Source organism: Diadema setosum, chromosome 3, assembly GCF_964275005.1.
Source record: "Diadema setosum chromosome 3, eeDiaSeto1, whole genome shotgun sequence".
NCBI classification, from domain to species: Eukaryota; Metazoa; Echinodermata; class Echinoidea; order Diadematoida; family Diadematidae; genus Diadema; species Diadema setosum.
The window spans coordinates 43,734,658-43,749,983 of NC_092687.1; the positions used below are offsets into that span (position 1 = coordinate 43,734,658).

The 15,326-nt window shown below is 38.0% G+C and overlaps 1 protein-coding gene across 1 annotated transcript in view; it reads right to left on the reverse strand.

Moving 5' to 3' along the window:
- Positions 1–15,326, reverse strand: part of LOC140226408 (inactive phospholipase C-like protein 2) — a 130,110-nt gene that overhangs the window by 42,596 nt on the left and 72,188 nt on the right. Inside the window, exon 7 of the mRNA XM_072306883.1 lies at positions 10,416–10,479. Coding sequence (XP_072162984.1) covers positions 10,416–10,479 — 64 coding nt within the window. The remainder of the gene's footprint in view (positions 1–10,415; positions 10,480–15,326) is intronic.

A 15,326-nucleotide genomic window follows, 5' to 3' on the forward strand; every position in this document is an offset into this window, starting at 1 on the left:
ACTAAAGATGAAATTTTAACAGGCAATTTTGAAGATCAGCGATGATGTTCTGCTCACTTTCACTATTTCAACCCACTGAAGGAGACCTAATTTTACAACATGTAATTTTCACAAGAACTTTCCCTGAGTGCACTCAGGACTAGTCTTCAAGCACTTAAACTCTCCACCTACTCTTCAGCAAACAGCTTTCTTATCTGCCTGCAATCTCATGAGATCGTGATTGCATTGGGTTGAACATTATGTTGCAGTGTCCCTTTAACCCACTGAAGACGGACTGATAGCGCTACAACACACACTTTCCCATAGATACTTGCTGGAGTATACTCAGGACTCGTCCTCAATAGGTTAAATGAATAAGAAAGACCTAAAAAAAATGAAAACAAGAGAAATAAGGAAATAACACCAAGTCTGCTGTTAATGGCAATCTTCCTATCAGTGTTCATAGGAAAATTGGAGTTGGAGTGTCATCTGAGACGATTTGCCCCCAGCAATCTGCCAGGGATGCAGGATGACAAAACCATCTTGGTGAATTTCTCTCTTTGAATTCCATTACCAAAAACTAGCACAAACCACAAGACAAGACGTCCAAAACAATCTAAAAGAAAAAAAAAAATGAAACCGCAAAGGCAGCATGATGGAATCCACGTCAAGAGAGGAAATTTCCTGTGTACTTTTTGATAGAAGTGTTTTTGCTTCGTTTTTGACAGAATGCAAATCTATATTTTACAAACTAGAGGTACTGTAGCTTCTGCTCAATTTACATGTTGTGAAACAATAGTTTGGTGCAAATCTGAGGGTAATGAAGGATTAATTGCCAAATAAAAAAAAAAACATGTATGTTTAAAAAACATTCCACAGAGATAAATGGACACTGATATTTATGAATGTTCTTTTCCTGAAAAGATGATAATAACATTCAATTGAGGGAGAGAAACACATTCTAGAATTCCTCAATTATCATATCAAGGTATTCATTATCATTATATGTATTATCATCATTATTATAATTATCATTAGTATAGTAGTAGTTTTATCATCATTACTATCATGAATTACCATAATTATCATTACCATCATTATAATTTTCTTTACCATTATCATCACAATCATTACCGTAAAACCAGTAATTTTTTGAATGCACTTCAATTTCATGAATTTCGCGAGAGCCTAGATTCGCGAAATTACAAAGTGTTAATTGCAAGCAAAGGTTTTTGTCTACACTTTACAGTGGCGGATCCAGAGGGGGGCACAACCAGCGCACGCCCCCCCCTTTTATTTTTTGGTTAAAAACAAAAGAAATAAAAATAAAAAAATAAAATGAAACCCGGAAATGGAACCAGAAATATTAGTTGTGCCCCCCCCCCCTTTACAGAATTCCTGGATCCGCTCCTGCTTTATACATTGAATGCCAATGGCAATTTGCAATAATTTCATGCCTCAAAAAAGGCTGCCGACTCTATTCTGCAAAAGAGGCCGCCATCTCCATTTTGCACAAATTTCTCGCTTCACAATAATTCTTAGAAAATCTCCTAGTCTTTTAAGCCAGTGAAGAGTCAACTTTAAGTGACTATGACCAGTAGGCCTCACCACTCGAGTGCTACAGCCACTCTTAGCATGCTTGACCACTTCACTGGGATTTCTCCCTACTCTGTATGACTGAAGTCAAGTGGGTGCGTTTACATGCGTAGTACATGACTCTCCTACACAGGGGACAGACAGCCTGACATCTCTTCCGAAGGACTCAGTAATGAGATTAAAGCGCCATGATGAAAAGGCATCCCTGCCAGTCTGGGGTTTGAACTCGCGACCTCATGCATGCATAGAAGCCTGCGGTCTTATATGTGCGGTCTTAACCACACAGCCACGGCAGTGTTACATGATGGTGGCACCCCATAAGATAGCAGTAGACACTCAGAATAGTAGTGCCCACATTCATTCAGCATTATCAGGAAGACTACAAAGTACAATCAGAGAGAAACATATTATGTGTGTTACATGCAGCTCAATTGGCAAATATTACTTCTGAATCAGTGACAGGTTTTACATTCTGTAATCCAGACATGAAAAGATATTTAAGTTTCCACGAAGCCTACTGCAGAATTGAGGAGACTTTCATAGCAGCTATATGCAAGAGCAGCATGTTAATGGATAACAATCGTTGGGCTACGTCTTTTGTACAGTATTGGTGGAGATGAGAATTGGGCTTTTAACTTTTTGCAAGATACCAAGAAAACACTTACGAAATAGCGCAGTGCATACCATTTTAGGAGGAATTCAAAGTTTATTCGCTGTAAATCGGGTTTGGAATGACTGAAACATCCAAAAACAAAGTAAAAAAAAGCGATCGTAATAAAGTGTGGGTCCCGCACTTTACTAGAATCGCTCTGTTTTGGACATCTCAGCCATTTCAAGACCAATGTTCATCAAATAAATGTTGAATTCCTCGTGGAATTACACGCTCTTTCATATTTCACAAGAGGTTTCTCATCATCTCACCAAAAAATGTTAGAAACCTGAAATTAGGTCTCAACCAAAACTATATGATCCCTTTAAGGATGCAACTCAACAATGATTTCATCTTCAAATGACTCTTAGCTGCATGTACTTTAGTGTTTCGATAAAAGAAAACATGCAGTGAATGTTTTCAGCATAATTGTTTAACCCTTTGAAGACAAGTCCCAAGAATACTTGGGCAGATGTCTATGGGAAATGCGTGTTATACCAAATCAGTCCGCCCTCAATTGGTTAAAGAGCAACTGACACAGACAGCCCCTCCCCAATGAAAACAAAAATAAATTAAATAAACAAAAACTGGTAGAGTGTTATTCTAGTGTGCTTGTTTATTTTTCATGTATTTGAACATCATCCTGCAGCCCATGCAGTGACGTCTGACAATTTCACAAATCGAGTCACCACAGATTTGAAAATCGTATTCCAGAGTGTGACATTTTGAGGCAGATGATCTCTGCATGTTAGAGCTTGGGATTGGATAACGGAGTTGCCCACTATGGCACTCTTCATAAATCATTCACACAGGCTGAAGCTAGAATTTATGAGAAGGCAATCAGACCATCAGGGTGAAAGAATTTCCCTACTTTTTTTTTTAGGGGGGGGGGGGAGGGCAAGGAGGGAGGGAGGGTAATTTCTTTACATGATGACTGAGTTTTATGAAGAAAAGATCGTCCTGATTTACCAATATCTCACGGACTGTCAAATTTTTATTGGACTAGAACAGACAGCCAGACTCGATTAAATCTAAAGGGCTGCTAGTTCATTCACCTAACAACCAATCATGTTAACTCAGTACTCCTGTTCTTTTTTGTTGTTGTTGTTGTTGTTGTTGTTGTTGTTCTTCTTCTTCTTCTTCTTCTTCTTCTTCTTCTTCTTCTTCTTCTTCTTCTTCTTCTTCTTCTTCTTCTTCTTCTTCTTCTTCTTCTTCTTCTTCTTCTTCTTCTTCTTCTTCTTCTTCTTCTTCTTCTTCTTCTTCTTCTTCTTCTTCTATTTCTTCTTCTTCGTTTTTTTTTTTTGCATTTTGAAGGCAAAAGAAGATGAAAAAACACCAACTTTTAAGAATGTGTGTATAGGAGTAGCTCATAAAACATACTGTATACAAACACTGCAGAAGACAGTTGATTTTATGCATAGTTGATACAATAAGATGCCATATTTACTTATTGTGCAATTCCTCTTGCTCCTTCTATCAGTTTCTTGTATAGTCTAGGGTGAAATACACACTAGCAAGAACATGAAGAAACTTTACTGCATACAATGTACATGTTGCGATATTCTATTCTAGGTGTTCAATACATCTATGCAAACACCCATTCACATACAGAGAAATATTATACACACACCTAATTAGTAAAGGACACATTTAGATAGAAATTAAAGAAATAGAAAATAAGACTGATGAACTCTCTAATGCTGAGGAATTACATGTGCAATATTATTAGACTACATTCACTTTACAGTTGACTCTGAAAAGACTTCACAGCAAAACTGCCACATGAGTAACCTTAATGCAAGCAAATACACACTATGTTAATATCTAATATAGATTCTAGCATGAAAGCATTGACTGCATTGAGGTTGTGGTACAGCAGTTTGACCTCTGACCTCTTGGCTGACATGGCAATGACACATACTGGGGTCAATACCAGCTCTTTTTTCTGTTTTGACTCTCTCCTTTTCTTTTTTTTTTTTTTTTTGGGGGGGGGGGGGGGGTATACCTGGATTTCACAAAGACACATCTTTAACCCGTTGAGGATGGCTTGATTTTGCAACAACACACATTTCCCATAAACACCTACCCAAGTATACGCAGGACTGGTCCTCAATAGGTAAACAGACAAGGATAAAACTATCCTATTGTCTTTTTATATTAACTTAAAAAGGGCTCATTATTTCAATCTTATGCGCATATAAAGAGTTTTCCTCTATAATTCTAGCCTTTTTGTTGAATGTATGTGCATTTTTTTGTAAATCCCAGTTGGAAACTTTTGTCGAGCATAAGAAATGAAAGCTACATGCAGATGATAAATCATATCATGTTATGCCCTATTGATAGTTTGCTCTAGGGCACCATTCCTCCAGGGGCGATGTCCACCACATTGCAACGGTGGAAAATTACTCGTTCTTTTCGAGAGCGATGGCAGGATGAAGGATGTGAATCCACACAGGACAGTAAACAAAACAAAACAAAACAAATATCAATCGCTCATCCCGAGTCACGGATGCGGCTTTCGTCTGGGCACAACCCACAAGAGGGCCTATGCTTATGAGAGAGAGAAAGAAAAGAAAAAGAAAACCCACTTGAACGGGCTACGGGCGAAAAGAGAGCGCATTTGCGCCTCTTCGTGAGAGAAACGGAAACGGCAAAAGAAGAGGACTTGAAAATGATGGACCAGCGGCATTTCCTAGGCACAGAGTGTCCAATTCGTCTCTTTGGATGGTGGAACATCATCTTCCTGTCCACGCATATGACTACAGGGTTTCCGCATACGCAAGCCAGGGCGTAAGATGCGCCTTCCATACACTCTGCAATACACAGTGTTTTCCAAGGAATCCATCTTTTCTTTGTACTAATTGTGATATCACTTTTTTTTGGTCGTATTCATCTTTTTTTTCTCCATTTTTCCAAACATTCTTTTTCAGCTCTTGAGCTGCACCTTACTGTTGCCAATTCAAACATTTCCTCTCCATCTAATCTTTCATTTTACTATCTCTTTTTCACATTCTCATTGATTTTCATTTACTAGCTTTCCTACCTTCATCCTCTTTTCCGTCTTTGCCTTATTCATTTCCCTTTCTTTTGTCCAATGACCTTCTACCTCACCCTCATTAATACTGACATTCCTTCTGTCAGTTTTTGTTTTCTTTCTTCATCCACTCTTTGGCTAAAATATTCCCAACAGCATTCATATCAGGTGTAAGTTTCTTCAGTTTGTCTCCCTCTACAAATTAAATTTGTTAAGATCGCAACTGCTGATCTGTAAATTAACAAACATGTCGGAAAAAAAGGAACCAGTGGGACTCGAACCTGTCATCTACTGCTTTCCGGGCAGCGACACTACCACCAGGCTGTCCCTGGTTGCCGGCAGTGACACGATGAACATGGAACAAGTACCCAAGCTCCGAGATTCCGACATTGTTATGTTGAGTAGTCCAAGGCGGACAAGGCATAGGATAATTGAAAGAAAGGGCAGCGACGCTACCACCAGGGACAGCCTGGTGGTAGTGTCGCTGCCCCACTGGTTCCTTTTTTTTCGACATGTTTGTTAATTTACAGATCAGCAGTTGCGATCTTAACAAATTTAATTTGTAGAGGGAGACAAACTGAAGAAACTTACACCTGAACCTTCACTCCTCTGAATAATATCTTTCTTTCAGCATTCATATCAATGCACAAGGTAAAGCAACATTTAACCCAATGAAGGCTTGTCCAGACTATACTCAGGCAGGCGTATAATATTATATGGAAATTGCGCGTTACAGCAAAATCAGTTCATCTTTAATGGCATAAAAAAATGTTATAGCTATTCATAAAACAAAGGAAAATATTTTTCTGACAGCAGGGTGATTGTATGGAATATGGTGAAGATATATGGGTCCCATTTCATACCATATGTTATGGTAGCCTCTCTAGTAGGAATAGCAACTTCTTATAGCAACAGCAAATGAAGAAACTGGATTCTTGTCAACATTATGACAGTTGAAATACAAGCACAAATTGCTATCACAGCAACTTTTTAATGAAATGGGGCTCAGGAGCTAAACTTCAAGGATAAAAACAATGTGCTTCCAATGCAATGTTATGCATGGTAAAGCTCTATGCCCGTCATGAAGTCTATGACAATTCTTCAATATTTCAGGGCATTCTGAATAATGACTTAAACATCTTTAATGGGATGAGGTGTCAGTTTTCTTCAATTTGCCTCAATCTACAATTTGTCTCAATCTACCTCTGCTTTCATCTTAAAGGGATGTTGTAGTATTGGTTGAGATAAGAATTCAGGTTTTAGTTGTTGTTTTTTGCGAGATACTCTGAAACCATTTTTTATAATGAAACATTAAAAGAGCATACAATTTTAAGAGGAATTCAAAGTTTATTTGATGAAAATTGGTTTTGAAATGGCTGAGGTATCTAAAAACAAAGTAAAACAAAGCAATCCTGATAAAAGGTGGGTCCCACCTTTTAATAGGATTGTTTGGTGTGGGTTTTTTTGTGTGCGTGTGTGTGTGTGAAACCTCAGCAATTCCAGAACCAATCATTATCAAATAAACTTTAGATTCCTCTCAGGAATTATATGTTCCTTTATATGTCATAAGAGGTTTCTCATTATCTCACAAAGATAAGAAGGAAACCTGAAGCCACATCTCAACTAAAATTATACCTTCCTTTTAAGCGAAATGACGAGAAACACAAGAAAACACTCAAAGTTCTTAAAATAGAGAAACGCAAGAAAAGACTTAAAGTTCTTAAAATAGAGAAACGCAAGAAAAGACTTAAAGTTCTTAAAATAGAGAAACGCAAGAAAAGACTTAAAGTTCTTAAAATAGAGAAACGCAAGAAAAGACTTAAAGTTCTTAAAATAGAGAAACGCAAGAAAAGACTTAAAGTTCTTAAAATAGAGAAACGCAAGAAAAGACTTAAAGTTCTTAAAATAGAGAAACGCAAGAAAAGACTTAAAGTTCTTAAAATAGAGAAACGCAAGAAAAGACTTAAAGTTCTTTAATTAGAGAAACGCAAGAAAAGAATTAAAGTTCTTAAAATAGAGAAACGCAAGAAAAGACTTAAAGTTCTTAAAATAGAGAAACGCAAGAAAAGACTTAAAGTTCTTAAAATAGAGAAACGCAAGAAAAGACTTAAAGTTCTTTAAATAGAGAAACGCAAGAAAAGAATTAAAGTTCTTAAAATAGAGAAATGCAAGAAAAGACTTAAAGTTCTTAAAATAGAGAAACGCAAGAAAAGACTTAAAGTTCTTAAAATAGAGAAACGCAACAAAAGACTTATAAAGTTCTTGAAACCAATATTGGCAGCGGCATTAGCTGGAATTTGAAACCGGCTAAAGAGATACCAGATTCTCATTATTGATTTGTTGACCACTGACTAGACAACTTGTAGTGTCCAGGGCACTGACCTTTAAGATTGACCACCGCCAAAGCAGCCTACAGAGATCACATTGAAACCTACAAGCTCTGAAACATTGATTCTGTTTTAATCTCATTAGCAGATTGCTTGACGAGCTAATTGTGATCATGTAACATGCCATTCTTATAGACATCTGCAAGATTTACTCAGGACTATTCTTTAATGGGCTAATATGAATACTGCAAGAAGATATATTATGCAGCATGGATAAACATTTACATTGATTCTTATCTCTCTCTCTCTCTCTCTCTCTCTCTCTGTTTGTCTGTCTGTCTGTCTGTCTGTAGTCATAATCCTGTTGACATAATTAGCCTATTATATGACTCAATATAAAGGTATTTGATGTCATTTAATTTTGACTAGTGTTAATGTGAGCAGCATTACAGTACAAGGTGTGAATACTTGTTTGTTTGATTGTGTGTGTGAGTGTGTTTGCCATTCCTGCCTTGAAAATAGTAAAAGGCTACACAATTGTATCTTCAGAATGATGGAAACATGTGAATACCATCCAAAGGCTAATGCAGGCATGGAAGCGTATATCACACCTGCACATGAGGCTTTGTATTTCTGCCTTTTTTTCCTCTGATTCTTTGTAATTGTTCTCCTCAAAAAGCTGTTATAATTTGCTTCTTCTTGGAGGGATACAAGACACATTATTAAAGCCGAACTGTTTCTTTTTCCCTCCAATGTGGGTACATTCTTTGTAGTTCCTAAGCAGCTGCTACAAGCCAGACAAAAGAAAAAGAAAAAGAAATGAAAAAGTGAGAAAACAGAGAGAAAAAAAAAGAGAAATATATATACCTGTGTATATATATATATATATATATATATATAGAGAGAGAGAGAGAGAGAGAGAGAGAGCATGGTAGAAAGAGATACAGATAGAGAGATGTACAGAGAGAGAAAGAAAGAGGAAAAAATGTATTTTTGATTGATTCTTTTGCTATCTATAGGTGAATGAAGTGCATCAAGAAGTCAGTTGTACTTTAACCCGTGGTAAACCAGTCCAGAGTATACTCAGCAGGTGTCTTTCATAGGGAAATGCTTGTTACGGCAAAATCAGCTCACCCTTCACTGGTTAAAAAAAGGAGTAGGGATGGGAAAGTATAGCAACTCATTACAACACTATTACACAGATTATAAGTTACTGTAAATGTCTTCCTTCGGTTATTCGAGGGATTTTTTTGTGTGTGTGTGTGTGTGCTTGTGTGTCTGTGTTCTATCTTTGTTTTGTTTTGTTTTTTTGCTCGCATGGAGGAAACTTGCTTTTCCTTTCCAATTACTGTGATTCTTTGTGGAGCAAATGAGATTTGTCGAGATGGTAATTTGGTTTGACGAGATCTGCAGTTTCTGGCGAGGTATCGAAGATTTGATTCTGCTGACTGGTAAAAGGAGAGCCACATGTGATCTGTACTTTCTCTTCTTCTGCCCTTCTACCTTTCTCTCTCTCTCTCTCCCTCTCTCTCTTTCTCTCCTCCTTTTCTCCTTGTTCTTCTCTCTTTTATATTGGCCGACTTTCTCCAGATACGTCAAATCGGCTTTGTTGAAATGAACTTCGGGAGTCTTGACGCTAATCACCACGAGTGGCGTTAACTCCCCAAGCGATCTCCCCGTATAATTCCGGCGAGATGCTGGTGCGGGATTCGTTTATTCTCGCTGCTAAGTCTTGACTGACAAGTATACTATCCCCTAGTTATTTGATGGCATTTTGGAGTTATTTTTTGACGGGTACTAGTTGCTAGGCGGCACTGTATACTTTAAGCTTACCTCTAATATAACCACAAGACATATTATTCTAAACATTGTGACTGCTCTAGTGCTAATTTTGCATCAAGAAGCAAGAGAGTCTTATTTCAAGTTTCTCTCCATACCTTCTCTTTCCTCTTAATGTGTCTGTCTACTTTCATGATTTGTGATGATAATTTAAAGGGTGTGTACAGTTCTGGATGAGGTGAGGATTTAGCTTTTTTTGTGAGATATTCAGAAACCACTCTATGAGATGTCAAAGAGCATGCAATCCTAAGGGGTATCAAAAGTTTATTTGATGAAAATCGGTTTTGAAATGGCTGAGATATCCAAAAACAAGGTGAAACAAAGTGATCCTAAATAAAAGGCGTGGAATGTTGCCTTTTATTATTATCACTTTTTTTTTTTTGGATATCTCAGCCATTTGAAAAGCAATTTTCATCAAATGAACATTGAATCCATCTAAAAATTACATGCTCTTTCATATTTCATAAGAGGTTTATCATTATCTCACCCAGGAATGTTATAAACCTGAATCCCTACCTCAACCAGTACTGTACAGTCCCTTTAAACTCTCAAATGTCAGATCATGTCTTTCTGCCTCGGATTTTTCTTTCAAACATAAATAATATTTCAGAGTGAAATCTCACCCCTGTTTATTTGGGGTTTGAATGATGACAGAATGAGAGGGTATCACCTGGAAATTACAAAATGTTCAGTCCTATGATAAAGGACAAACCTGAGACAGAAGGTAAAGCATGACTAAGAGTTCATTTTGTTTGTTTGATTTTTGCTCTTTCTTCTCATGAATAGATGACAAGATGACAAAAGGAAAAGTTTCAATACAGAACAAACCTTTCATCAATGGAGAAAGTTAATTGATATAGAGTTTCATAGTAACAACGTGTGGAATAGTACCTAACCCATTTTGTGCCAGGGACTTTAGATAGCATGTACAATGCTATGGGGTTTTCTGTGTGTCAATCAGCACTCGAAGCATACAAAGAGTTAAACTTACCCCTTGCTCAGCTTCCAGGAATATCATGAGGTCATCCAGGGTCATGAACTCACTACTAGAGTACCTGTGGATAGAGAAGATTTAGAATGAAAGAAGTATGAAAGAACAAGAAGTTGTTCTGGTACGTAGTACAAATGTGACCCGCTACAACGAAAGGATCCCAACGGAGAGGGAGGGTAATTTTCTGAAAATGACATGACACTATTCCCGAACTTTTCCACAACAATTTCATAATCTATATAGCATGACTCATAAAAGTAATCGGTTGCGGAGATATCAATGATTTTATGAGAGCATGTCGAGTGGTCTAGGAAATCAGCAATGCAAGAAAGTTTTCCTTCCAACGCACTTGTGATGAAGGGGAGGTAAGACAGTTTTCATCTCTTGACAATAGAAGGTGTGCTCCCAGCAACCATGTTCATTCAAGCTTAGCACCAGCGGTGTACGCATGACCAATCAGTAACCAGGATACCACGCAATGACCAATAAGATCACTCCCTCATCACTAGGGGTGGAGTCTATCTGCAGCGCTAAATCTAAATCTTCGGACACGTTTCTGTTCCAATGAAAATCAGAAAATCATGGCACAGAAAAACGCTAATTTCTTGCCTTCCCTTTGATCATTTGGCTTCAAAATTTCGGCAGATGATAAACCAAACATCAGACTACAAAATAATGCCAAAAATAGAAATTTGATGGTTTTGACCAATTTCGATGATCTGACTTCAAACTCAATTTTCTCCGCTCAGCCGTCAGCAACTTTTGGATCCTTTTGTTGTGGCGGGTCTCAAAGGCAAAGGGTGCTCCTTTTAGATTCAGATAAAACAAATGCACAAAGTCAAATGACGGATAAGAAAATGATATAAAGAAGAATAAAAGCAGCACACATAATGCCTCATTTGACCTTCAAAGCTCAATGTGTATAATACTCATACTGAAGTCACATGGCACCGTGGCACAAGCATGCTTTCCCTGTGACTGGCATACACTTGCTGTCTTATGCCTGGTGATCGTGGCTGATCGTATGGTATGCCTGACTGATTCTAGCGGTCAGGTAATTCCTCAGTATTCTAATTTATCTGGTTTGCCTTTAAGGCATCTTTAGCTGGAGCTAACTCCCTGTGAATCATCTCAGGTCTTCACAATGTCAGGGCATTAAACATCTTAGCCGTGGCTGCCAAAACACAAAACACAAAACAAACAAACAAACAAACAAACAAAAGAAGCGGGCACTTAACCCATTGAGGACGGGTTGATTTTGCTGCAGCACACATCCCCCATGGGCACCTGCCCGAGTATACTCAGGACTCATCCTCAATGGGTTAACATCAGGCCAGCACTCTATGTGTGTATAGAAATACAATGTATGTGTCTGTCTGTCTTTCTGCATGTCTTTCAGTATGTGTGTGTGTGTGTCTATCTGTGTCTGTGTCTGTGTGGGAGTGTCTGCAAGGACATATGGGTACTCTAGTATACACAGCATCAGGCTCAATTCTCTAAACTCAATTTGCAAATGCTACATTTCCCAACCTGGTTAATTACCTCCACGGGTTTGATCGAATCAACTTTTTAAAATTTCATTTCGTTGTTGCTGCCGACCCTACGCACTGAGATTTAACTGACCAGTAGAGAATTGATTCACAGCATACAAGCAACCTTTCAAAATTTCATTTAGCAGTTGACACTGTTCCTATGCACTGAGGTAAGAAAGAAAAAAAAATGGAAAGAACAGCTTCATTCCATATGATAGCCACTTATCAATATTTCAACTACATTCTAGCTGTAGCCATTGATCTCGAGTGCTACTGTAAGACTTGGTTGAGAATTCAGACAATTCAGACCATACAAGCAACTCTTGAAATTTCATTCATTTGTTGCTACTATCTAAATGTACACAGAACACAAAAATGAAAGAAAGTTAATTCATAACATACTGTCACAGATAAAACTGGGCAGAGCATCAAATCATTCTGGACAGGGAAAAGCTCTCCACAATACAAGCAACTTCTAACAGATGCATTTAAATTCTTAACTGTTCCCGTGCCCTGCTGTGAAACGTTTGGCAGAGAATTGATCCTCACCACACAAACAGCCATTCAAAATTGTATTGTGTTTCATTGCTGTTGTTGTTATTGTTGCTGCTGTTGTTGTGGTGGTGGTTGTTGTTGTTGTTGTCATCGTCACTAGTCCGATATATACTCACATGGCTAAATGTGGCAGATATGGCTCTACACCATACAGTCAGACCATTAAGTTATGTTACTCCCGCACGCACTGCGCACGGGGCTGCTTCGTGCGGCTGCGTGCGGTTTCGCACGGGTGCGTGCGGCTCCGTGCCATTTCATACGGCCTCGTGCGGGTGCGTGCGCTTCTGTACGCCCCCGTGCGACCCCGTGCGACCTCGTGCGCCTCCGTGCGGCTGCGTGCCAGTCAGTGCGCCTCCGTGCGGCTGCGTGCCACCGTCGAGTGCGGACCATCTGGCACGCTACCGTGCGAGGTGTTGGCACGGTACCGTGCGTGGTGCTGGCACGCTACCGTGCGAGTCCGTGCGAATCTAGCATCCTGCTCGTCCCGACACGGGACTCTTATCTTTTTTTCACTCTCTCATACGCCCTCATTGGCGGTATACGAAGGCAGTCTAGGCAGTGGACTAGCATCCTGCGTGCGAATCCATTGGAGGCCGTGCGTGCATGCATTGTAAATAATAATATCCCCTTTGTAAGTGTGTGCTCATGACTATGTGTGCGCCTGCGTGTCCATGTCTGTGGATCCGTGCCCATGCCTGTGTGCCTGCAAGCGATCGCGAGAAGACAATACGATGTACACACTGTACAATGTTCAATGAAAGCCCTTACAAGTCTGTGCAACTGCGTATTACATGTAAACACTCATGCCTGTCCAAAAATGGACGATTTTCTACATTGCAGAGATCACTTGCAATCTTTCTAAGAATATGGAGTACCATCACCGTGTGTACATGTATCTCTCCTTGCAAAGAAATTAGAAAAATTGTGTGGTTGTATGTGTGTCTTTATCACTCGATAACTTGAACAGTGTAGAAATAATCATGGTAATAATGACAATTAACAACAACAGAGAAAAGCTATTGTATAATTACATCAAGGGAACCATTTGTTGATGATGATGATGATGATGATGTTGATGATCACTCAAAAGGTAATAATAAATGTACATTGTAGATGTTCCATATTGTTACATTATCAGTATGGTGTATTAGTATTTTTACTATTTTTGCCTCTCTTAAAAACACACACACACACACACACACATTCTTTGTCCTTTCTGATATTCCCCGAAAGCTTAGAAATATATGTAGAGCTTACACATTGTCGTAAGCAGGAGATAAAAAAAAAAAAAAAAACATCGTCGCTGCAGGATAGGTCGGTATATTAACAGTTTCCGTCTCGATAGGTTTGTAATCTTGGCAAAATACATATACATAGATTAAGAAATATATATATATATATATATATATATATATATATATATATATATATATATATATATATATATATATATATATATATATTATATACATATACACAAATATATATAGATATTGATTGAATCGTTTCTTTATTCAAGAAAATGTTTTACATTACACCACCGGTCTAGTTATCCCAAGGTTTCTTTGAAAATGCTGCAAGCATCAAAATATCAAACATCGTAATTTTTATATACAATTTCCCGTGAATGCTAAGCGTATGAGAGAAAGAGATAGAAAAGAACAAAAAACTTCTGCCATATGTCTTGTTTCTCGCTTTATTGCAGCGTATGTCATTGTCGAAGTATAAATGCTATGATAAATGTTGGTAACAACCACATGAGAACTTGCACATTCGATTCCCAACAACCATTAAAGGTCCAGTTTACCTTTGGGAGCAGTGATTTCAAAAATGTTCAAGATATCACATTTGATGCATATGTGTAGGTCTGCTGTATCATAAAACATCCTACCATATGAAATATTTGCAATGAAACCTAAAATATAAGGAGATATCAGGTTTTTTTTTTCATAAACCGTAACTGTATACGGTTTAGTCTGGAAACATCTTTATTATAACTATTGTTCACATTTTGTGTATTAAACAACACTTAACATCGATTATACGGATTCAAATTTTGACAATGGTCGTTTCTATCCCTAACTCACATTTTAGAACTATTTTAAAGCACTAATGCTGGGTTTTTGTTTCATCTGCAAATGGTAAATTATGCCTTTAAATCATTGGGGTCCGTAAAAAAGGTTACATAATACATACGAAGCACCTCATTATAATGTATTCGATGGACCGGTGCAGAAAAACTGGCTGTCTGTAATCGGCCTTTGAACATCTCTATTATGCTCATAATCCCCGACTTTTCAGATGGCGGCTACGAGCGCGTCCAGGGATGTTTTTGTATCAACATTCTGACTATTCATGGAGGTACAATGTAACCTGATATTCTGGCCACCTGGTCTATTCAAAGTATTCTTGCGTAATACACGCGCGTAATTATGTTCGGCTGTGTTTCACCATGATGAATATATAGGACCCCGTAGTAGCAATATCGGCTCTTGCGTTGTATGAATGCTATACAGGGATCCTCCATTTGGTTCGTTGGTCAAGTATATAGATTCTTTTAACGATATTATAAGCAGGCTGTCATTCATAAGTATGACAGAAAAACAAACAACAACTTCAAGCAACATCGAAGTTGAGTTTCGCGAACTAATCTTCCATTTGAGTTGGTTTCTCGGTTTTGTTTCAACAATTTTTATAATGTTGACAAAAGCCTGATGGGATGTTCAATATTCAATTAAATCATTGCACCTTTCTCGCAATTTTTGACAACTAATGATGACTAAACCTGTGAAATCCACGATTTATTTATTTATTTATCTATTTT